The sequence below is a fragment of the Ambystoma mexicanum genome, chromosome 6q, assembly GCF_040938575.1.
Source record: "Ambystoma mexicanum isolate Mex_15411 chromosome 6q, UKY_AmexF1_1, whole genome shotgun sequence".
NCBI classification, from domain to species: Eukaryota; Metazoa; Chordata; class Amphibia; order Caudata; family Ambystomatidae; genus Ambystoma; species Ambystoma mexicanum.
Window position 1 is genome coordinate 1,176,971,430 of NC_090937.1, and position 24,333 is coordinate 1,176,995,762.

The 24,333-nt window shown below is 51.0% G+C and overlaps 1 protein-coding gene across 1 annotated transcript in view; it reads right to left on the reverse strand.

Annotated features, from left to right (window-relative positions):
• WDR19 (WD repeat domain 19) overlaps positions 1-24,333 on the reverse strand; it is a 2,828,275-nt gene that overhangs the window by 2,054,725 nt on the left and 749,217 nt on the right. Inside the window, exon 10 of the mRNA XM_069631788.1 lies at positions 19,096-19,166. Within this exon, the coding sequence (XP_069487889.1) occupies positions 19,096-19,166 (71 nt within the window). The remainder of the gene's footprint in view (positions 1-19,095; positions 19,167-24,333) is intronic.

The window sequence follows — 24,333 nt, forward strand, 5'->3', positions numbered from 1 at the left end:
CATCCAGCGAGTACAAAGTCCTCTCAGCCGGCGACGAAGGCGACGGGAAGAACACAGGCAACACCAAGGGTTCGTTGAGATGGAAGTCCGACGGTACCTTGGGCATGAAGGAGGGGTGCGTCCTGAGCACTACCCTCGTGTCGTGAAAAGTCAAGTACGGGGCCTTGCAAGAAAGGGCCTGGATCTCTCCCACCCGTCGTGCGGAGGTGATGGCCACAAGAAACGCTGAGGCTCGAACGGAGGTCCCATGAGCTTGGTCAGCACCACGTTGAGCTCCCACGCCGGGGCCGGCGCCTTCACCGGCGGGAACAATCTGAACAGTCCCTTCATGAACTCTTTCACCAGACGATGAGACCACAGGGACGACCGGCCCGTGGTTCTGGTGTATCGGGAGATCGCAGCAAGATGAATCTTGATGGACGCGTGTGCCAGTCCAGCTTTGGCCAGCGTCAGCAGGTACGGCAGTACCTGGGGAGCCGTAATCCGTAGAGGGTTAATCTTCTGTGCGTGGCACCAGACAGAAAACCTCTTCCACTTGTGTCCGTAGCATTTAAGAGTCGAGGACGCCCTGGCCTTTGCAAGAACCTCTCTGCAGTCGGCCGGTATGTCGTATCCTCCAAACTCTAGCGCTGCAGGAGCCAGGCCTGCAAGTTCAGCGATTTCGGGTCGTGGTGGAGGATGGCGCCTCCTTCCCTGGAGAGTAGATCCGCGTCCACCGGCAGCTTGATTGGCGGGGACGCTGACAAGTCCAGAAGGTCCGGGAACCATATCTGCCTAGGCCACGCAGGTGCGACGAGGATCATCCTGCACCGTGACCTCTTGAGCTGGTTGACGAGCCGGATTAGCAGTGGCAAGGGAGGGAACGCTTAGAGGAACAGGCCCTCCCAGGGGAACGAGAAAGCATCGCCCATGCTCCTCGCCTGGGGAAACCTGCTGGCGAACCTCCGGCACTTGGAGTTCGTCGCCGTCGCGAACAGGTCGATCTGGGGTGTGCCCCACCGTTGGAAGAGGCGATCCACTAGATCCTGCCGTAGTTCCCACTCATGGCACGAGCGCAGCTCCCTGCTGAGTGAGTCGGCGATGGTGTTTTTTTTTATCCCTGCCAGATGAAACGGCACCAGAAACATCCTTTGGGCGACTGCCCAATGCCACAGGTCCTGCGCCTCCTTGGACAGTGCTGGGGACCTGGTTCCGCCCTGTTTCCTGATGTAAAACATGGTGGTGGTGTTGTCGGTGAAGATCCTCACCACCTTGCCCTTGAGGGACGGAAGGAAGGACCTGAGGGCCCAGAACACTGCACGGAGCTCCAGGACGTTGATATGGAGGGACTTCTCCGTCGGGAGCCAGAGGCCTCTCGCGTGCATATTTCCGGAGTGCGCTCCCCACCCTTCCAGGGAGGCATCCGTGGTCACTGTCTCCTGGTGGTCTGGGGTCTGGAAGTCCATGCCCGCCGTCAGATGCGCGCGGGTGCCCCACCACCGGACCGCTCGGCGGAAACTCTCGTCGAGTGTGATCCTCTCCTCGAAGCCGCCCGTCGTTTGGATCCAGCGCGCGTCCAGAAACTCCTGCAACGGGCACATCCGGAGCCTGCACATGGGAATGAGGTAGATGCAAGAAGACATCATTCCGAGGAGGGACTTGATGGACCTCACCTTGGCCGCGTCGGAAACCAACATCCGCTGTACCTTGCCCAGGATGGACCTGGTCCTTTCCTCCGACGGGGAGGCCAGAAGGGACACTGCGTCGAGCTTCGCTCCCAGAAACAGTGCGTTTTGCGTGGGTACCAGGTGGGACTTGGCGTAGTTCACGGAGAATCCCAGGTCCGTGAGAAGTTGGACGGCCCTTGCTGTGTGCTCCACGGCGAGCTCCCTCGTCTTGGCTCGGATGAGCCAGTCGTCCAGGTAGGGGTAGACATGGATCCCCTCGCGGCGCAGCTGCGCCGCCACCGGTGCAAGCCACTTGGTGAATACCCTGGGTGCCGACCGTAGTCCGAAGGGGAGGGCTTTGAACTGGTAGTGACGCCCTTGGACCACAAACCTGAGGAATTTTCGGTGCCCCTTTAGGATGGGAATGTGGAAGTAGGCATCCTCCAAATCCAACGACGACAGGAAGTCTCCTTCCTCCAGCTGCCCCAGGACGTGCTGGAGGGTGACCATCCGAAACTTCTGCGCCTTGATGAACTTGTTCAGACGTCGCAGGTCTAGGATGGGGCGCCATCCTCCCGTCTTCTTCTTCACGAGGAAGTATCTCGAGTAAACTCCGGAGCCCCGAAGCCTCTTTGGGACGAGTTCGATGACGCCCTTCCTGAGCATCGCCTTTACCTCCAGGGGAAGCTGAGGGACGTGAAGCTCTTTCCTGGCCACGGGGGGGCGCGCGGGCACCTTCTTTGAAACTCGAGCGCGTGGCCCCGGGCTAAGGCGTCCAGCACCCAACGGTCGGTGGAGATGGACTCCCACACGCTGACGAAGCTCGCCAGCCGGCCTCCCACCGGGGTGCTTCGGTGGGGGCCCGACCCCACGGCCGGTTCAATCCTGTTTCGACGAGGCTTTGCCGCCTTGACCTCCTTGGCGACGACGGCGGGGTCCGCCAGACTTGCCTCGTCCTCTGTAGGCCTCCTGAGACGACGAGCGGGCCGCTTGACGGTAGGTGGAGAAACCGCCGCGGAACCTTTGGAGGCGCCCTTGCCTCCGCTGCTCCGAAAGGGCGTCCGTCGTTGCTGCAGAACCCCAAGGGCCCGGGCCGTCTCAGTGTCCGTTTTAATGGCCTGAAGGGAATCGTCCACTGTTTTCCCAAACAGGTTGTTCCCATCGAACGGCATGTCCAGGACTCTGGTCTGTACGTCTTGACGGAAGTCCGTAGCCTTAAACCATCCACGCCGCCTAAGGCACACGCCGTTGCCCAACTGGCGAAACTCAGTGTCGGCGATGTCCGTCGCAATAGTGATGGCATGGTCCGACGCCACCTCGCCTTCCTGTAGGGTCTCCAGGGCATCCGCCCTCTTGTCGTCCGGTAGGAAGTCCAGCAGGGGAGCCAGTTTGTACCATAGCTCCCTGTCGTAGCGGGCCACGATAGCCAAGGCGTTGGCCGCTTTAATCGTCGTCGCTGCAGACGAGATGACCCTGCGTCCCATAGCGTCCAATTTCTTTCCCTCGCCGTCCGGTGGGGAAGTCGATGTGAAGGGCGCACCCCCCCGCTTTCTTCCTGGCCGCCGCGGAGACGACGGAGTCCGCGCCCGGAGGCACAGGGGGGCCGCGTCCGGGACCCGGTACTTCTTCTCGTACCGGTCTCTTCTAGCCGGCGTCGTGGAAGGGTTCTTGAGGAGGGCGAGGCCCTCATCCCAAATGTCGTCCAGTAGAGGCACCGCGAGGACCGTCTTCCTCTTGGCCTCGCGCCGTTGATAAAGGAATCCTTCCTTTTTCTTCTCCTCAGGGCAGAGTTGGAAAAGCTCGGATGCCCTGGCGATCATGGAGTGGAACGATCCAATCTCTTCGGGCGGAGAAACCCTGGTGGGAGGTGACGACGGTAGATCCTCGTCGTATACCTCGTCGTCCGTACCCGTCGCTGCCGTGTCAGTCCCTGTATCATCCCCTCAGGTGGACGGGGAGGAGGGCTGGACGGGGCGCGACGGCTGAAAAGGAGGTAGAGGGTGAATCCTTTTCTTGGGCGGGGGAGCACCAGAAGGTCCCGGTTCAGGATCCCCCGACGGGAGAGGTTCCTCCGTCAGCAACGGTAGTCTCGTCCTTATCTCTGAACATAAGGACTGTATAGCCAACAAAATGGCCGCCGAGTTGTCTTGCGGCACTGGCAGAGGGGAATCCGACGGGCGATCAGGAGCCCCGTCGGCACCCTCGACGATGTCGTCGTCACCTGCGTCGGGATCCATCCCGACGGGCCGGTCTTCTTCCACGCCAAGGCCGTGGCTTAAGACCTCAATCAGCTCTTCCTCTGAGGTTGAGGCTGAATCTACGACGACGCCCTGCCCCCCCTTTTTCTTCCCCGCCGGGGGTTTCACAGGGGTCCTATCGATGGGCACAAAAGAGGACTCCCTCCGAGGTGGCACGGAGACTCTGAGCCCCGAGGTCGCCACCACTGGTGTAGCCTCCACAGGCTGAGCCAGGGCCGCCGCGACAGTATCGATAGAGGGCTTGGCCGGATGGATTAAGGCCTTCACCACCTTAGGTGCGCTCACCGCCTTATCCTTGAGGGGGGGGGACACTGCCTCGCTCCCCCTCCGATGGGGCCTTCGAGCTCGACCGGGGCCTCTCCAGGAGCTTCGCCGGGTGCTCGCCCTTCCTCTTACCCGACCCAGAGCGTTGGCTCGTGGCTGAAGGTGCCGGGGAGGGTGCGCCCTGCCTGGCGCCCGTAGAGCCCGACCGTTCGGCGCTCCCGGTGCCAGCGGACTTGCGGTGCTTGGCCTTGTGTTGGACCCCCGTCGCCGGGGCGTCCTCAAAGGTCTTAGAAGACCGCTCGGATTTCTTCCTCTTCTTCTCGCCTGACGGGCTCTTCCCTTCCAGCCAGTTGGCGGGACGTTGATGGCGGTCCTTCATGGTCCGCTCCGACATATTGCCGCAAAACGCACAGTCCTTCTCCACGTGCGTCTTGTCCTCATGTAAGCAGTAGAGACAAAAGGAGTGTTCGTCCTCCTTAAAGACGTTCTGCAGCTGGCATCCAGGGCAGATCCTGAACAGCTTTCCGGGCGTCGAGCTTCCCTTCTCCTGGGCCATGTCCGGGCCTGAGAAACTTCTGGAGTCCTCCAAAAGCGTAGCTCGACGAGATCTTCACCCTTGAGGGGCGCAGATGAATCCGACACGGGTCCCCGTTGATCAGATGGAGAGTCGGTGGAGCTTGAGGCTCTTTTGACCGAAAAAACGAAGTTTTTTGAGAAAAAATGTGAAAAAAATAGCACTAACGCTCGAGAGCAATAGCACGAGGATCCCAACACATGAACGTGCGGTAAAAATCTGAAGATGGCTGCCAGAGGCGGTGCTTAGGTAGAGGGCAGTCATTGGCTGTGGTCAGTATGACGCAGAGACCAGTGATTGGTTATTACTACGAAAGACAGATCAGAAACGAAACTGATACTGGTTTTTTCTTTACCGAGGATTCCCAGCCTGACGACGGGGAATATTCATGAGCATGTGAATCCATGTCAGACCCCATGCTGGAGAACGGGGCTACTCTTACTTTTCGGGAGTACACTGGTCCTATTCTCGCCTTGATTATAGATTTGTGGGGTCAGAACCTTTTCACATGTTTGGTAACACGGCATACCTGGGAAGGGTTCTCTCAGATCACTCGCCCTTGGTGGAGCTTTTGGAGGGATTGCAGCGAAGATCACTGGTACGGTCGTGGCACTTATTGGTTACGGCCCTGGAAAATGTGGCGATTGGGGAGACATAGTGCAGTTTTTTTATATTAACGAGGGATCATTGGAGGGAATGGGGTTCCTGTGGGATGCCTTCAAGCCTACGATCAGGGGTGGTCTGTATATCCAAAACAACAGGAGTTAGGAAGACGCTGCAGGAGAAGCTACACAAATTAGAGGTGGTGGTGGTGGTGTACGGTCTAGAGAAGGGTATGGCGGAGGGACTGGGGACGGGGGAAGAACTGGCGAGGGAGGGTCCTAGTCTCCCATCATGAGGCACAGGACTCATTATCAAAGTTTGATGGGAGAAGGGGGGATGTCGGGATTCATGGGGAAGGGGATAAGGTGGGGCAACTGCTGGTCTGGAGGTCCGTTGGGAGCAACCTCAGCAGATCAGGTGGGAGTCAAAGGCTCTAGTCACCACTCAGGAGGAGATTAATGAGGCCTTTCAGCGTGTCTATCAATCCATATTGTGAAAAACATGAAGGTGTTTCAGAACTCAGTCCCCGGGGATCCCTTATTCAGGTGGTCAGGGAAGAGCCATCGCTATTGGATCCCGACCTTGGGGGTGGACAAGCGAGAGGGGATTGGAGAGGAGACACCTGAAGGTGAGACATGGTATCCCCCATTTTCTGATAGTTATTTACCCCATATTCCCTCTACCTTTATGGGACACTACAACTCCCATAACTCCCATTCTTTCCTTATCAGCCCAACTACTATGACGAGGAAGAGGAAGAATGAGGCTAGGAAGATTACCACTAGTAACATGGACTGGCCTTGTCCCACTAATAAGGTCAGCCACTCAAGTCACAATCACACACACCTGAAAGTCATGGACTGTTTTCCATACTATAAAAGGTGGAGCACAGAAAGACACAGAGAGCGAGACAGGGGCCAAGAAGGAAGGCAAGCTGGATGGCGAGATGGAGGAGCAGCTGAGAGAGAGCTGCCGAGAACCAGGCCAGGGAGAACGGGATGCTGAGATGCTAACAGGCTGCGAGTTGAGGCAGGAGAAAGCGTGGTGAGGGAGTTGTGTCTACAAGAAGCCAGAAGAGTTCAGAGAAGGGAGCGAGGGGCCAGTTAGTCCCTTTCCTCCGTGCGCCAGCAAACTGCTTATGTGCTTCCCTAGGCTGCAAGGCCACCATAGAGTGTCTGAGGGGCAGGTGGGCAAGACCCTGGTCTCGATGAGCTGAATGCAGAAGGATGCACGAAAGCAATCACAGCCGGTGAGTTCAAAGAAAGGGCGAGCCCGGTTTGTGTACGCGCAATTGTGGAAGGCTACAATGGTACACGCAAGGCTTTGCGTTGAAAGATCAAGACATTGAACTGAAAGCTTGAATGTTTTTGGCCTGCAAGGGACCCGATGAGAAACAAAGTAACGGAGCAATGCCATGTGAGAAGGCCCATTGTTAAACACTTCTTGAAAGATTTCAGAACAGTGAATAATGAAAGCTAAATGTGTTGAAAGCCATTGAAGGGAAGGGTACCAGGGAAAGAGAGCGTGCATGGATCCCAAAAGGCTAGTGTTAAAGTGAATTAATATATTTGTGAAATAAAGAACAGAGTGTCCGAGTACCCGTTCTACGAAACCAAGCGCAAGAGGCATCGATATTAAGAAACCAACCCTATTGTCAGAGTGGCCACTCATAGGGGTGAGAATACTGTGCGGATGCAAAGGTCTCTGGCAAGGTGATAATAATAAGGACCCTGCTGTCAGAGTGGTCACGCATGGGGGTGGTGATATTATTTGGTTGTGAAAGTCTCTGACAGGTGACATTGTGAAAGAGCAGTACAAAGGTTAGGAAAGGGAGTTCTCCCCAAGCTCTATAAAGCAGAGCTGTTGAATATTTGTGCACTCCTTTAGTCAGCCTAGGGTGCGTTGAATGTCCTGTGCCCAGTGGTCTGTGGTCTCCAGGGCGTCCCTAGATGTGGATGGTGACGGGTGAGGATGGCCAGTCCCCCCGCCGCAAGTAAGATGTATCTGCCATCTAAATTGGTGGGTTGTTTTTGTGCGTGTTAGCTGGTTTCACAGGAGGGAGTCAGGGTCTATCTACTTGGGTGTAACAGTCTCCTTTGATGGGGTGGCTGCCAGTGAGTTTCGCTGGTCACCTCTCCCGGTAGCTGCGTAACAAAGTGTGCTGCCCCCAGACGGCGGACCAGATATTCCCCTGTGCTCTTTAGACACCTCCCCCCTGGGAGGTGCCTTATGTCCCTTTAGTGGAAGGCTTTGGGGCCCCCTTCCTTGGTTGCATGCTCCGGGCTCTTCGAGTGGGTGCTGCGAGTGCCTGCGCCACCTTATCAAGAGTTTCCTGGGTCCAAGTGCGCCGTTGGCCTTGGGCTGCCTTGTGTTCCGGGACTGAGGATTGCTACTGCTGGTGCGCTGGATCCACTGTGGATCTGCAGGGGATGGAGACACTTCTCGCTTCTCTGGGCCCGAGCCAGGATGGCAACCACTTCTCGAGGCCCTGCACCCCGTCTATTGTGCTGTTGGTGCTACGGGTGCTCGCCTGGAAGTCCGGTTTGCTGCAGGGTGGTGGTGGGAGGTGTGCAGGGGGCAGGGTCTGCAGTGCTGTATCACTTTGGAGCGAGGGGCTGTGTGAGAAGGATTGCACGGCAGCTTCGCAGGCACTTAACTGAAAGTAGGTATGGCGAGCGGCGTGTTGTCTGGCCCCCTCTCCCACAAAGACTGTGTCGCTGAGGGACTGTGCGCCCCGCTGGCTGCACTGGAATTGGGTTTTTGGCTGTGCAGGAGAAGGAGGGTTTCCAGGGGTTATTCGCCCCTCTGCCGCTGGTCCTGTATTTCACCTACTTCGCTGGAGGTAGACTGGGCCGTCACTCTGCACCTTAGAGCTGCTGGGAGCAGGCTTGTGGGTTTGCCCACCTCCCACCCTCCAACACCCCGGTCCTGCTATCCCCCTTTGGCTTTGGGGCCTCTGTGTTCAGAGGGGAGCCGTTCCATGTCCCCGAGGGTGCGCTTCCCGTTGTTAGGTGCTGCAATGGGAGCTTGTATGTTGTGGAGCTCTGCTCGGCCGCTTCCGCTGCATTTGCTATATTGACTGAGGGCCGGGGGGGGTTGCAACTTCTCCATCCCCTATGGGTAGGTGATGCTTCTTTTTCGTGCTTGGGGAGGGCTTGGTAGTACTTTTAAACTTTTAGCGGCCCAGTGGGTTGGAGGAGCGTCAGTCGCGGTGCTCTCGGCATCGCGCCCATCTTGGAATCCTTTTCTTCTGTTTTTAAAACGTTTTATTTGTTCCGTACAACATACTACCAACCAAACAAAGACAGGTTTTTCCATGGCATAACAAATGTATATTCAAAATCTTGTGGGTTTACATCGCATTCCGCTTTCACCCCCTGTCGTGGCCTCCCCTTGTGTTGCAGCGTCGGCTGTTTCCTCCGGGTACCCATCCCATCTGTGGTCTTACACTTCTTCCCTCTTCATTTCAGCCCCCTTTCAGTATATCTCTGTGGGCTTAACTCTTCCCTTTCTTCAGAAAACATGGTCTGAATCAGTGCATTCCAGGCTATTACACCCTCACTGGTCTCATGCAGCCCTTTGCGTAGCACTCCCAGACATCAACGGTCTCCGCTTGTGACCAACTCTTTAGGTCACTCCACCAGGCCTCCCAATTGGGGCCCCTTGCTTTTTTCCATGCCATGGCTATCCTGCGTTTTGCTAGTATACAGATCAGGTCTTTCATTTTGGTGAGGGTGTATCGCCTCTCTTACCCCTCCGGTAAAGCCCTAGCAAACAGGATTCCGGGGCCAGTCTTGCATCTGGATGCCCCCTCTTCCCACTTTTTGTGTGATCTTTCCCCAGAACCTCCTCATTTTTGGGCATGTCCAAAACATGTGAATCATGTCTGCCCCCTCTTGTGCGCATCTCGGGCAGTTGCGATTCTGTCTCCCAGCAATATTGTTGGGTCAGTCTGAACCTGGCATTTCTTGAGACTCTCCTGATGTATTGAAGCGCTCTCTTCCATTCCCCATCCGTGAATGATCTGCCTACGTCCATCTCCCTTCGCTCTCTCACCCTTAGCTGCGGTCTAGTGCAGCTGCCCAGGAGAAAGTCATATTCTAGAAATCACATGTCCGCCTTCTACTACATCATACATAAATTCTAACGTTGAATTGGTTTGCACTACTTCTTCAGGGCCCACCCATCTAGCTTCAATTTTCCTGACCCTGCCCAGATATAGTAAGAATTGGCCTTGATGTATGTCATGTTCCTCTACTAGAGTTTGGAAACTCAATATTTTACCTTCTCGTAGCAGGTCTCCAATGGTGGCTATCCCTTTGTTTTCCCAGTGCCTCCTGTATTCTTCCACTGCTCCCTGCTGTTCTCCTATGACTCTGATTAAGGGAACCTAGTCAGAGCAGGGATCAGTCACTCCCAAGCACTCCCAGGCTCTGTTCCATATTCCCCTACCATGTTCTAGTATCATGGAAGGAGTCTCTAGGGTGGGTACTCTGACCCATAGGACCTCCTTTAAAAAAGTGTTGTCTCATCCTAGGCTGTAAAAATAGGGTTTCCTGCGTGGTGTCGTCGTCCCAACCAGTTTACAATGAATTGTAATTGCATTGTTTGGTAGTGGCATCTTAAGTCAGGCACTCTCATCCCGCCCTCAGAATAGTCCCTCTGCAGTGTGTTCAGTGCAATACTGTTTCTCCCATTGCTTCACAGAAATTCTCTCACCATTGTATGCAACTGGCGGTAAAAGGTTGTAGGTATATTATGAGGTATATTGACGAAATAGTACAAAAGTCTTTGGAGTACAGTTATCTTTAGGAGGGCTGCCCTACCTGGTACCCCTAGTGGCAGCTTTTTCCAGAATCCCTTGGAGTTGTTCACCCCTTTTAAGGCCCTCAGTGTCTTGTCTACATGAGCGTCCGCCGCTTTGTGCCACACGTTGATACCTAGGTATTAAAAAGTGTTGGTTTCCCATTTGAGGCCCATGTTCGGCAGCTGCGCTGCGCTCTCTGAGGCCCGCAAGTGGGAACAATTGTGATTTCCCTCTGATCACCCTGATGCCGGAGAAAGTACCAAATTGATCTATGTCGTCTAACAGGTGCGGCAGATTGTCTTCTGCTGGTTTACACATAGCAACATATCATATAGAGAGACTAGAGATATTGCCCCATCTATCCTGTTACCAGCTTTGGCATATTCTTTCATTAGGAACACTACCACCGGTTCCAATGGAAGTATATACAACATTGGTGACAGTGGGCAACCCTGCCTGGTGCCTCTGCCCACCCTCCATTCCCCAGAGATTTGTCTTCCCATTCTGACCCTTGCCATGGGGGATGTGTATATTAATTTGACCCACTTCAAGAAACCTTTTTCAAACTTGAAGTGCGCCGAGGTCGTCAGTAATCAATCCCATCCGACCTAGTCAAAGGCCTTCACTACGTCCAGAGAGGCCACCCTGTAGTCAGTGTCTAGCATGTTTGTGCTATCTATATCATGATGCAGTCTCCTTAGGTTCCAGGCCGTGTTGTGCCCAAAGACATACCCCGTCTGGTCCTCATGTACTAGATCTCCGACCCTCTCTTGAGCCTGCTCGCCAGCACCGCTGTCAATATTTTACAGTCTTGGTTTACATTCGAGAGGGGTCTGTATGACCCGTATTCCAGTGGGGGTTTACCCAGTTTGAGGATGGGTACTATAACTGCCTCCTGCAGACTATCAGGCAATTTTCCCAGTTCATAGGCCTCCTCAAAGAGCGATAACAGTCTGGGGCCCAGTGTGTCAGCATAGGTTTTGTAGAACTCTCCTGGGAGCCCGCCTGGTCCTAGTGCCTTGGCAGTCGGGAGTTCCCTTATCACTTCCTCTATCTCACCGGGCAACAGTGGCGCATCCATCCAGCATGTCCGACTGCTCCATTGTCAGTTTTGGTAGGTCTATTTGGGATATGATCTCTGCCGCATCATTGGCTCCCTCTGTAATGTCTGCAGAGTATAGGGAGTATAGGGGCTCATAGAAGCTTGAGAACACTGCTTTAATCCCATGTTCGGTCCTAGTTAGCTCTCTCTTTGAATCAGTTATAACACTGATCATATCCCTAAGTTCTTCGCGCCTACACAGGGAGCCATGCTAGCAGTCTCCCAGGCTCGCCTCCCTCTTCGTGCAGCCTTTTGGTGTTTGGTGTTCAAGGGTCCTCTGTAGCTCCCTATTGAGGCCCCCCATTTTCTATATTGTCGCCCCTCTATTGACAACTTTGAATGCATCCTAATGTGTTCGTCTTTTCTACACTGCCTGTGTTGGTGTCAAAGTACTCCCCTATTTGAACCCTCAGATATTCCTGAAGTACCTTAGTCCTGCAGGGCTCCTGACCTCAGCCGCCAGATGTGTATCCTGGGTCTTCACGTAGTGTAGAGCTGTGGCGCGTGGTCAGAGAGGGTCCTGGCTCAGAATTCTATGTTTGTAAATTCGCCCAGGGTTTCTTTTCCTGTGAAAAGGTAGTCAATTCTCGTGTGTACGGCGTGTGGGGCTGAAACGAAAGAGTAACCTCGCATATCTCCTTTTGTTTACCTCCACATGTCTGCAAGCCTCAAATCCTGCGAAAGGGAGTCTAAAGCTCGAGCTGGTGGTGCGGGTTTAGTACATTTTGTGTCAGACCTATCCAATTTGGGATTTATGGTACAATTAAGGTCTCCAGCCCAGACCCAGGTGCCTTCTCTGTATGTAGACAGTCTCGGGTACAGTGATTTGAAGCACAACGTGGTGTCATAGTTTGGGGCATATGTGTTAACAAAACAGACCTCCCTGCCGTCCCACAATCCATGCACCACCACCATTCTGCCCTTGTCATCGTGTTGAACTTCAAGCAGTTAGAAGGGGGCCATCAGAGCGATCCAGATGAGCACTCCCTTGGCGTACACAGAGAAAGGCAACCCATATAATCTGCCTCCCCATTTCCTGGCTAGAGTTTGTTTGTCGGCTGTTAAATGTGTTTTCTGCAGCATTGCTACCTGTGTACCTTTTCCTACTAGCTATATGTGTATACATAGCCGTTTGACATAGTTATTAAGGACCCTTACGTTCCAGGTCATTATAGTCACCCCTTTATTCAGAGTCATAGGTGTGTGAAGTACGGCTTCTTTGTTCACACTGCTCCAGGACCAGCTGTGCCTCAGTTGCTGGATGGGTGCCCCGTGTATGGTCATATCCCATTTTTACTTGACCTTCCTCGTCTGCCTCTCTCCCCATCCCTGTTTTCCCACCCCTCACGTACAGAGTGTGCCCCTCGCCCTTTTGCACGCAATGCCCACCAGCTTTCCATTTTCCGTGGTCTAACCTGTCTAGTGACACACCATAATCCCCACCTGCTCCTTCTTCACTCATTTCGCCCACCTCCCCTCCCATGATCCTCAACAAGACAACTTGATAACAAACGACACAACATTACAATTGCCCAGCATTAAGTCCTCCACTAAGGCTTTCCCGCTTCTCTCGCACCCGCCAACCCCCTCCCAGGTCACATGCAGCAGCTTGATGCCTTAGAACTGGCATCTGGAACTTCAATCGGGGCCCATGTACCTGCTCAGTGCTACCGTCGCCTATGTTTACCCTTCGGCTCTGTATTCCGTTCTCGTGAGCTCCTGCTTTTGTTCACCAAATGTCTCTGGTGCTTATGTGGGTAGGTCTCTCATGAAGCGAGACACCAAGTAGCTGCGCCTTCAAGTCGTGCTGAAGCCCTCCTTCTATGAGTCATTGCATTGTTCCTATTCAGGAGTTGCGCTAGCCCTTATGTATTCATCCATGATTGTACCGCCATCGGAGTCTGAAAGAAGTGTGATCGCCCCTTATGTAAAATCTTCAGTTTAGCTGGATAAATCAGCATGTAGCTTATGTTCGCTCTATGCAGTCTGTCCTTGGTTGTTCCGAATAGTGCTCTGTCTTTGGTTGGTCCGAATAGTGCCCTTCGCCTCTGGACCAGCAGTGTAGTCAGGGTAAATAGCCACCCTCGAAGGATCCTCGCATGATGGTCCCTCCTTACATCGAGAAACTTAGGTACTGTTCTTTATCTTTGTAATTTAGGACTTTTGCTATCACTGGTCTTGTGGGGGGGGGGAGGGTGCCCGGCAGTGGTTTATTCGCTAGTGATCTATGTGCTATGTGAATCCCTGGGTTTATGTGCCCCGGGCCCACCTCCTGCAGTAGCATGTTCTCAACGAATATTGTGTGGTCTTGGCCCTCTGCCCACTCGGTGAAGACCCGGAATCCTGTTGTTATTCCTTCAGCCCCTTTCTTCCGCATCTTCTGCCGGTGTTCAAGGCAATGTTTCCTGTATTGTCTCTCACTTGTTCCGCCATGCCCAGGCGGTCGGCCATTGCTTTGACATCCTGTTGGAGCAACCCAACATCTACAATCACAGAGCTGATCTTGCATTCAAACGCCGTTTTCAGCTTGGCTATGGCTGTCAGTATTGGGCCTCCATCTTGCACAGCTGCGTGCGGTATTGCAGCAACAGTTTCCCTCTTCCTGATGTATTGGGCGGTTTCCCGCCTTCAGGGCGTAGGCCTCCATGACAGTTTGTCTGGCTTTCCCTTTTTCACTTCTGTTTGGCATCTGAAGGCGAAATGTAGACCAGTCCTGCTCAACTTTGCAGAGATGCAGCGGTGTAGTTCCTTCTCCTCAACACGCCCAGGTACAGTTCCGGGGCTATGTGGGCCCTTGGTCGGTGTTAGTTTTAGTTGGCTCTACTGACTCCTCTTTAGCCTCCCTTCGCCTAGTGTCAGGCCTCAGTTGTGGATCTTCGCACTCTTCCTTCCCACAGCTCTTCCAGTGTTTTCCCCCCAGCTGCTAGGGCTATCAAGGAGCCGCTGTGGTTGCCTCCCTTCTACTGCATCTGCTCTGGTCTTACGATGGCTTGGTATGCAGCACCAGTGTGTTAGGTCAGGGGTGCTCCTTCTTCGGGCCTCTGTGCGGGGGAAGCAAGCTGGTTCACCCCACTGGCTATTCCCCAGCGCTAGTGTTCGAAGGGCGCCCCCCTCTTCACTATCTGTTCACTGTTTGTGCCTGCTTCAAACTCTCCGGTGGTGGGCTGGAGGCTTCACAGTTTCAGTACCTTTCCCAACGGGGTGTGCTTCCTGCTTCGCAGCAAAATGTGGGAGGCGGCTGTGCCTACATTCACCCCCGGCTCTGAATGGAGTGTGTGTGGCCCCTAATGTAAAGATGGGGGGCACGCACTCACCGCACCTGGGCCGCGGGCTGTGTCTGCTCGGCTGTCATCCTTGTCCTTCCTGTTCCGGCAGCTTACCAGCTCTTCTCTGGCTCCCCCCACGGGCCGCACTATCCTTCTTCTGGCCTTCTGAAGTGTGATGTAGTTTCGGGTCTCTCCGACTTTCCCCGTGGAATTTATTCAATTTGTCCGTCTTCCACTTCTCGAGCCGGGGATGGTGCCGCTAGTCAGAGCTCCGGCCAGGCATCCAGGTCGCAGTGGCTGCCGAGCAGCTAGATCTCCCGTTGCTACAGGGTCCGGTGCGCCGGGTCTTGGTTTCAGTGGCCATTTACTGGTGGTCCGGTTTCACAGAGTCCTCACGGCTGCCATTTTTGGGTTGCCTCTGCAGTTATCCTCGTGATTCCCTACTCAGCTTTACGGGGTCTTTTTTCTTCCAGAGAGACGCTTAAGCAACGCTCTCCTTTATCTGCCCTCTGGGCCCATACAGGGCCCAATACAGGATCTCGCAAAAGGATTGAAGCGGGGGCTCAGATGAGACACGTCCTCACTGCATGAGCTCAGGCCACGCCCCCCGCTCGTCAGCTTAGTTTGCTGGAAGCAGGTGAAAGAGGGATGGAGTAGTGGGAGTTTTGAGATGTGAGTTTTATAATAGGGATAGGAAAGGAGGAAGTTGTAGCGTGAGTGGTGAAAGATAGGTAGAGTTGAGTAGGAGGAGCAGGTGTGAATGCATTATAGGTGAGTACCACAGAGTGGAGAGACATCACAGTAACTAGTAAGCTTGGGGTACTCACATGTGCAAAAGATAGGAAAAAGCAAATGCTCATAGACGCGTTGGTTTACAACCTTCACTGTACCACCCTTTAATGGGACGCCCCTAGGAAGTTCAGAAGTGATGTCACATGCTCTTATCACCTGATCGCCTGGTCTTTCTGATTTTGTCCCTCGTGTTGCAGGGATGAGAAAAATACATACTGGTTGATGTTGCTTTCATGAACTGGATTCCTTGTCACTTCTCTCACTGTGGGCCGAACCATGATGGTCTCTGTCAACACACTCAATAGAGGGTCCAGTAATAAAGTGTTTTCCTTATCCTAATTTTTCACTTTTTCTTCTTGATTGTTCGTGGGAATAGAATGAAGTAATGTTGAGATACCCAACTTCGGTAACATCTATCATCAAAGATTGGAATAGCAAAATCAGCTGTGGTGAACCTAAAGGCATCACCTGCATTAATTCTGGGAAAAACATGGTTCCACGGGGTAACAAAAAGAACACCACCTGAAAATGTTCTTTAATTTTCCTTTCAGAAAACCAGATGGTCAAGTCGCCCCTTCCTCTATTACACCAGCCATAAGTGCTGAAAGTACTGCGACGAGGAGGCCATGTAAAGATGTGAGGAGGAAGGATCAACACCACTCTAGTTTTTGGCCAAGTACAGCAGACACTTTTCCCATAAGAAGAGGAATAGAGTACAAAGAACAATTGAGAAGTTGTAGTAGTAGCAGTGGTAGCAGCAGGAGGCATGGAGAGAGAGAGAGAGTGAGAGGTTGTAGTAGTGGTAGCGGTAGCCATTGTAGCAGTGGTTTGAAGCAAGGAAGAAACAGGAGAAATAAACATGCAGTGTTGGCAGAGGACGTGGGGTTGAGAGCCACAGGAGAGACTGAAGAGGGAGAGCAGCATAAGCAGTATTTTACAAGTAAATGTGGAGTGGAAACAGAGAAGTATGAAGCAAATCGAGGGAACTTGCATACTAATTCTCAAGCACAAAGTTCAGTGGAAAACCACTTAGTAAGCCCAAGCAGTGGCAGAAACCAGGGCTTCACTAAGTGGTACCGCTTCGTACTTCCTAATATACCATCACCGAACGCAAGCAGTGTTCACGCTGAGACTGGTAAATGGTCTCAGGAAGTGGAAAGCTTCCCCAACTGGTGTGAGCGTCGGCGAGGGGCAGAGGCACTGCGGGGGTGTGTACCCTGCAGCATGAGTCAGGTATAAGAAGGCAGAGACTGTGGGCTGAAGCCCTGTGGGACGGGGAGGGTGACTGCTACTCCGGTGCCAGCCAGAACAACAAACCACAGCACAGCAACCAAGACGACACACCCAGGCAGGAAATACACTGGCTCCCGAAGTCCTGGGGAAGCCACAGCAAGAGAGCGCAGGCAGTGCTCTCGAATGGGAACGGCCACATCTATTCAGCAGCCAAGCGATACAGCGAGTCCTGACGACGTGGACTTTCCTCGTTGGTGCCACCAGCGCCGTGTTGAGAAGGGAGCAAACACGGACCCTGGTGAACGTGGGACATGGCGAATTGCTAAGAAGGAACCTGGGCTGCAGTGGTGGAATAAAAAGGTACTGAGTGGGAAGTGAGGCGATCCCATTGCAGATGTATAGGGTCAAAAGAATTAAGCTACACAAATAAAGAACTACTCGTATATGTGATAAGCAATCAAGCTAAACCTGAGTCCCCATCCGTCAGTGAGTAACCACCAAAACGAATAAGTAAACAGACGTGATTTAGACACTACACAGGTGTCTATAAAAAGTAATTCTTCCTCATCCCAGTACCATTTAAAACTGGGACTTAAAGTGGACAAAGCTAGCAGGTTGCATGCCCTAAGATAACAAGTTGGCCAGGAAGGTAGAGTACAGAAGGATATTCTATTGTTTATGTAGAACAAAGCCACAGGATAATTACAAATGCTAAGAAATTTGCACTCATGACATCTGTGCGAAAGAGCAGGGTGAAATGTTCATATAATAACCAGAAGGAAAAACCAAGGAAGGGATTGTCCCCTTGGCACCTAGATACTGGCATTGTAAGTCTGGAGAAGGGGTTGTTCCCCGGACATTAAATGACCAAGGAAGGGGTTGTTCCCCTGGCATTGGAAGTCCAGGGAAGGGATTGTTCCCCTGGCATTAAAAGTCCAGGGAAGGGATTGTCCCCCTGACATTGAAAGACAAGGGAAGGGATTGTTCCCTGGCATTAAAAGACTAAAGGAAGAAGATCACTTCCCTGAGAATAGTACACTGGCCTTACTGGGCCAAAAAAAGCAGTGAGACCAAATAAGTAAAAAAAAAAATAGCTGCAGGACAGCAGTCAACGTTTATTTTACCTCATAGTAGTTGTTTAGGATTTTAGGATTTGAGTGTGAGGGTCAGAATAGGTTTTGGACACAGGATAGTGGACTTGATTTAGGACATCTTGACAACTACTGGTCCATTAATGAGTTTTGTTGAGGCAGGTAAACCACTCGGAGTTAGGACAAGTGAGGCAATTCTCCCTTCCCTTTCATGATTTAAATAAAAGTGTTTGTGAAATAACCAAGACTGTGTCTGTCTCCTTACTCCAACCCGTCACACAGACGTCTCAGTACCCAAATGAAGAAAGAATCGAGGACAGACTTGCAAGAATCATGATAGCGACCCTCAATATCACACTACCAGCTCAAGGACCAGTGACCGATAAAAGAGGAATCTTTTAGTAAGTACTCAAGTACCAGAAAGTGCCCCTTCCTATCCGCTGCAGGTATTTCTGCACAGTGCTAATTGCAATGCATGCTAAATGGGAAAAGAATGTGTCTGTCATGTTCTTAGCACTGGGAATTTAGTGCCAGCAATGTGGCATGCACATTCTCAGCAGTGGAGGAGTTACACAGTGACCGAGTTGGAGTTACATTTAATGCCACAGGGCATGAAAACCATAAGTCAACGAGTAGTCACCTCAAGGTGCACTGTTGCAGTTCCATTTGTCAGATCAAAGCTCTTCCTTTGAGATTTCATCACAGGGTCTTGAGAAGATATGTTTTTTCCAATACCAAGAGAGCAAATGTATGCATTGGATGGATGACTATGCTGGAATGCGATTTTGTACCGTTATCCTTCTCTCGTAGTGTACACCATTGTATGTTGGTAGTCTTACACCTTCACTAGATGGATACAGTGATAACTAACATTCTAAATGTTGCGATACTTAAAGGTAGGCTAATCTCTTACAGGGTAGCACTGAATACTTTTTATTGCAACATTCAATGAAACGGTCTATAACTGGATGGATATATGCAAAGTATATGATCATATTAACAGGCTGAACTGGTAATCAAAATCCCATCCATTCAATCAGGGGTGTTGATAGGTCTGGAAAAGACCCGGGCTACACTAATGTCGGAACTGTTGGGACCGGGGGCTGGCTAGCCTTTTGGCTGTAGCTCCTGAGATTCTATCCGGGGCTACAACCAAAAGACCCGGGGCTACAGCCCCCATAGCCCCCCCTAGCAACGCCTCTGCATTCAATAAATGTGAGCAGTGGTAGTGTGATTCATATTAAATAACTATTCTGCAACATTGAGTTGGACCTTTGTGGTTTTTGGTAATGGCTGCTGAATCCTCAGACATAGAGCTTACGTCTACATATGGGCATTTCTTTTAATTTCCAAAATCAGAACTGTCATTTCAAAAAATATGTGGATCAATGGATGCCTTATACCAAAAATGCATACAATTAAGAAATCTGAAAGTTATTCTAAATGTAAATTTTTTTACCTTTTGTTTCATCATCCAGGTTTATAATGGCATACATTTCTTTGAGTTCTGATAGATCGTGAATCTTGATGCTAAAAACAAAAAATATAAACTAATTTAACAACTTGTTCTTATTAGCACTTTGAAATCCTTACCTCAACTCCATCCTGCTGCCTGCCCCATAATCCATTGCATGAGGGTCTATGCTTGGGAGGCATTGAGTCTTAAGGGAGGAAACACCATCAACATTGCTAGAATGGACCCCTCTAACTCATACGCTAACATTGAATTGAGTGGTAAAGATATGTTTGAAAACATCAACATGATACCAGGGGATTTGCTAACTCTGCCCTCAATGTTTCAGTGAGTGTATGTGGCAGAACAACAAAGGCAGGTCTCTTCTAAAGCTTAAAAAGGAGTAGTGGCTAACCTTTAAGTTCATGTTTCCTGAAATGTTGACTAACAGCAGCCGACATTTAAATTGCAACATTTAAAAGAAATATAGTGGGAGGGTAGTGCAAAGAGAAAAACATTTAAGGATACGTTTTAGCCCCTCAAGTATTGTACTCCTCCATTTACCTCTTCTCTCCACCCCTCGTTTCTTTAACTTTCTTTATTCACAATGGTTAACATATGTACTTGATGCAAGTGTGACTACAAATAAGGGGTATTGTTGGACTTTCACTAGCCCAACCACAGTCCCATACATGAAAAACTCTAACTATATGAAAAATGACGGACTTCTTCGCAAGTTATCTGTCTCTATCCAACAGGACATTTTGAGATGTAGAATGGGGAAAAAGTATGTGTTGCTCCTTCCCCCGGAAATACAAAGGAGAAGTAAGTGTGTATGCTTATGTTCTGGAAGGTGGCCTGTGTGGTTAGCAAATATGCAGAGAAAGAATAAGTAGTTCCTGGGGTAGGCAGAGGTGTGCCTGCGGCAGGTAACCTCCGCAATATGCACCATAGAACACCCCGGTTTTCAAATAAGTCTATGGGTGCTCATGGTCACCACAAAGAGAGGGGGTCATTAAATACAGTAAAATATGAAATATAGTCTCTAAAAGGGTAAAGGTAATTACTGTTTCTGAAAGAACATTCAGAGAATTTACCCTGTGTGTCTTTTGAGTTTCGATCCCAGAAATTCGTACACTTTCATAACGTTTATATTCCCCCAGTGGGCAGGCAACAAGGCTCCAGCACTAAGCTAGCACGTGAAAACCATTCGTAAGTAGTGCCCAGGAAATTACAGTCAGTCAGGGACGCAGTGATGGTCCCTGGAGGGAACTTTAACACCTACATCTTAGGTTCCCCTAGGAAGATAATTACGAGATGACAGATGGGTTATTCTGCCTCCATCACATTTAATGATGGGAAAGGTAGAAGAGGAAGGCATTCAAAGACAATGGCTATGATAAATGGATTTTTCAGGGTCGATGGGAGTACCCCATCAGACTCACCTAAATCACCCAAATACAGAGCAAAGGGTGAAGCCACAACAGTTGATTATTTATTTTCCCAAGGAACCCTTGGGGGCTAGGTGGAGGACGTAACTGGTTAATGTACAGTGGTTGACCATAACCCCATTTTTTTCCCAAACTAATTTTATTGCACACACAAAAATAAAATTACAGAAATATGTATAGGCCCGGGTTATCAACAGTCTAAACAAACAATAAGATTGCACTATCCACAACATGAATATTATGCCGTACACAATTAACTGAATATTGCACCTAATACCATAAACTACTTTCAAGTACCCCAGACCAACAACAAGGAAGTTATAGAGGATTTACACAGGTATAAGATCCTGGACGGAAAAGGGGCAAATACAAAGGGGAACCAATCATCACAAATGGCCTCAATAATTTACAGAAGCCTTAAGACGGTTGACGTTTTTTTTTTTAGAACAAAAGAAAAGTATTCTGGTTCTTGGTTTCGGGATGAGAGTACAGCGGGTAAGTCTATTGGGCGCTCCCCTCTCTCTTGTCTCCTGTTAGCTCCCCCTCCACCCTAGTCCAAGCTTCCCTATTCCCCAGGATAATGTTCAAGTAACTCATGCTATCTTACAAAACTTGCTGGCTAATGAGGTGGGCCTGGACGCAAAAGCCTTATATATATTCTTCACTTTGAAGACTTCCCAAGGGATCCCGAGCGAGATACCCCTGTCCAGATTGTTTAACAAGAATGATGGTTTGATTGGGCTAGTAATTATGTTCTCTCTCTCACTCACTCACTTTCACTACACTTTCTGGTCGTATTACTCTTCTGTCATCCCTTTCCTCACCACTTCTCTCTCTTCATCACCTTCTATCACCGTCTTTTGTTCCTGAGATGTACTGCATTCTCACCCTCTTTCCTCCTCACTTCTCTCCTCTCATCCCCTCCTCACTGTGCTACTCTTCCCCTCCTCAATCCGCTACTCTCCCCCATTCACTCCATCATTCACAGCTAAACTTCCACAAATGTTACCATTCTCCCACAAGCAATAACTCACCTGCACTCTGCACACTCTCCACCACACCTTCCATCCTCCCCCTGTCTCTCACCCCACATCCGCTCCTTCTGACCTCAGCCCCACAACCCACACTTGGCCTTCCATTCACTCTCTGTATATACTGTACTTTTCCTGATTCAATATCACCCCTCTTTCACTGGTTTCAACGTTCACCTGTGTCTCTGGGCCAATTTGTGCCTGTCGTTTCCCAAGGGGGAAGAAACACAGGTGAAAACCTCTAAGCCCCTCCCTCTTTTCCAGTGCAGTTTTCTTTGCAATCTCTGATGTTTTCTCTGCTTGCTGTGGGTCTGGAATTTAGATTTTATTTTGTCACTGTAAGCTGGTGGTTTTGTTGGTGGGCTAGAAACGTATCTGCTAAGGGTGTGCGGCCATGTTGTGCGCAGCGTTTTCATCTCCCTGGTCATCTAGCTTTTTTGCCGTTGCTGGTAATTTTGATCTTTGTACTTCTATAAGAGGAGAGAACAAAGGACAGAAAAGCACTGAAAGACATCAGTTAACAGAGGGTTGTACCTTAAAAGGCATTCCAGGCAAACCTAGGGGTCTTAGATGCTGCCCCTCTTTCTGACAGGGTCAAGTCCCTGACACACACCCTTCCCTGCTTGTTCTGGATCATTTTTTGCGCAGTGATCAAAAAGAGCGAAGCCAGTTCCCAGGAGTACTGGCATCACTAGCATGGACATGAAAACCTTTCAACACCTGGACCCTCATCTTAGCTTAGGGATAGAAGTTGGCACCCGCATGTATGCAAATTGTGTGAGGGGTCCTGGGCTGAGCTCCTGGATTATTTAACCTGACCTTATACCAGCTCTCCTGCTTTCAGAGCCCAATAAAGCTTGATCAATTTTCCCTGAACCGTCACCTGAAGATAACATTTCCAGTCTACTTATCCAGTGGTGTTGATCATGTTTTACTGACTTTGGTTGAAGAGGTCAATGGAGGGGTGTCCTTCCTTGCAACAGAGATCTGGTAGAGTAAGAAGTATGGAGTTGACCAGGTCTGGGTTGATGATTATTTTATTCCAGAGAGGGAGAGTGGCCAGAGTGGTTGAGGGAATGTTATCAGGAAGAGGTAGGGAGGGGAGAGTTGTTGAAGTGAGTAAGGTATAGCGTGGTCAGTCCAGATGAGGTGGCGAGGTGGGAGTGGAGAGACTTGACCTCTTCTTCAGAATAGTGCATCTAAGGTGTGCCCTGCAATGTGGGCCAGGAGGGAAATCATTTGTGTTAGGCCGAGAGCTCCAGATTGTCGGTGAGGGGGACGAGTCATGGGGCTGGCAGGAACATCTAACCAGACTTAGAAGTCTTCCAACAGATTGAGCGCGAGGTGCTGGATCAGAGTGGTTGAGAGGGAGTCACAGAGAGAGTCTGCGAAATTTCAGTCGTAGAAGGGTGGCCTGTATAGAAGAAGGAAGCTGTGGGTGATGGAAGGGCTGAGGTGGAATTTAGCAAGAACAGATTCTTATTTAGTGTTGCATGGTAGATCCTTGGTGGATATTACTGAAAGGTGTAGTTTGTGGAGGATGGCTAGACCCCCCCCCCGCTCTGCTGGGCCTGTTATGTGCGATCAGGGAGTAGCCGAGAGGGAAGGCCTTGTGTGCTATGTAGTTGAAGTCATTGCTGAAGCAAGTTTCAGTGATGAATAGGAAGTCGGGTTTTCAGTGGCTATTAGGTCAAAGATGTTGTGCTTATTTTTGGCAACCAATTTGGCGTTGACGAGTAAGCAAGATAGTGTGAGAGAATTCTGCTGTATGGTCGGCACTGGGAGTGGCTGGATGTATGGTGTGAAGTTCAGAAGGAGGGAGGTTTAGAGGGATATTGACATGGGAGGCGTGTTTTAGAGGGAGGTGAAAAGGGCTAGGATAAAGTTTGGAGTTGGCGAGGTAAAGCTGGGGCGAGTAGGCAATGTTTCTCTGGCGGTCTGCGATGAGTATGGCCAGTACGAACTGTGGGGCACTTGAGGAGCACAGCTGTGTGCAATAGGGCAGAAGGATTTGCCAATGGGGCTGTGTGGACCAGGTTGGCTCAGGCCTCCCTGAGGGTGTGTGAGTTAGTTGTCTGATGGGGTGGGGTGGAGAGCATTGAGGCGATAGCTGAGGGGCAGTGCAACATTGCCATGGGTGGGTTCAGGTTTATAGTGTGAGATGCACGTTAGGATGTCAAGACAGGTTTTGGAACAGTTGCCCGCCAGCGAGCTGCCCAAGCTGCCTGATTTCTGTGCAGGTGAGGGGAGTTGGTGGGAGCAGTCAGGGGGTGAGGGGTGTCAGAGGGAGCGGGGTGAGATGTGAGAGGCAGGGCCTGGAGTGGGTGAGATGTGGGAGGCGGGGCCTGGTGAGTACTGAGGCGTTCTGGAGAGTGGCACGCCAGTGAGATCCCTGAGACACCTTTAAAATGGTGAAGTGTCTGCCTCGTTGGGTGGGGGGACTGCTGAGACAGGGGGCCAATTTGGGGGGAGGAGTGGGGATGGGTGCGTGGAAAGCGGGGTATGTCCGTGTCGGCATGGCATAGCGAGGAGTGAAAGTTAGAGTCAGCTAGAATCACCTTTGGCAGAGTACTCGGGAGACACTAAAGTTCAACTTTGGCACAGTACTGCAAATTACCTAGTGTAAACCTTGGCAGAGAAATGGGAAGGACTCTGATTTGACTTTGGCACAGTAGTGGAAACTGTCTAGGATCAGCTTTGGCACAGCAGTGGAACTCACCTAGATTTAACTTTGGCACAGTGAGTGAAGACACTCAGATTCA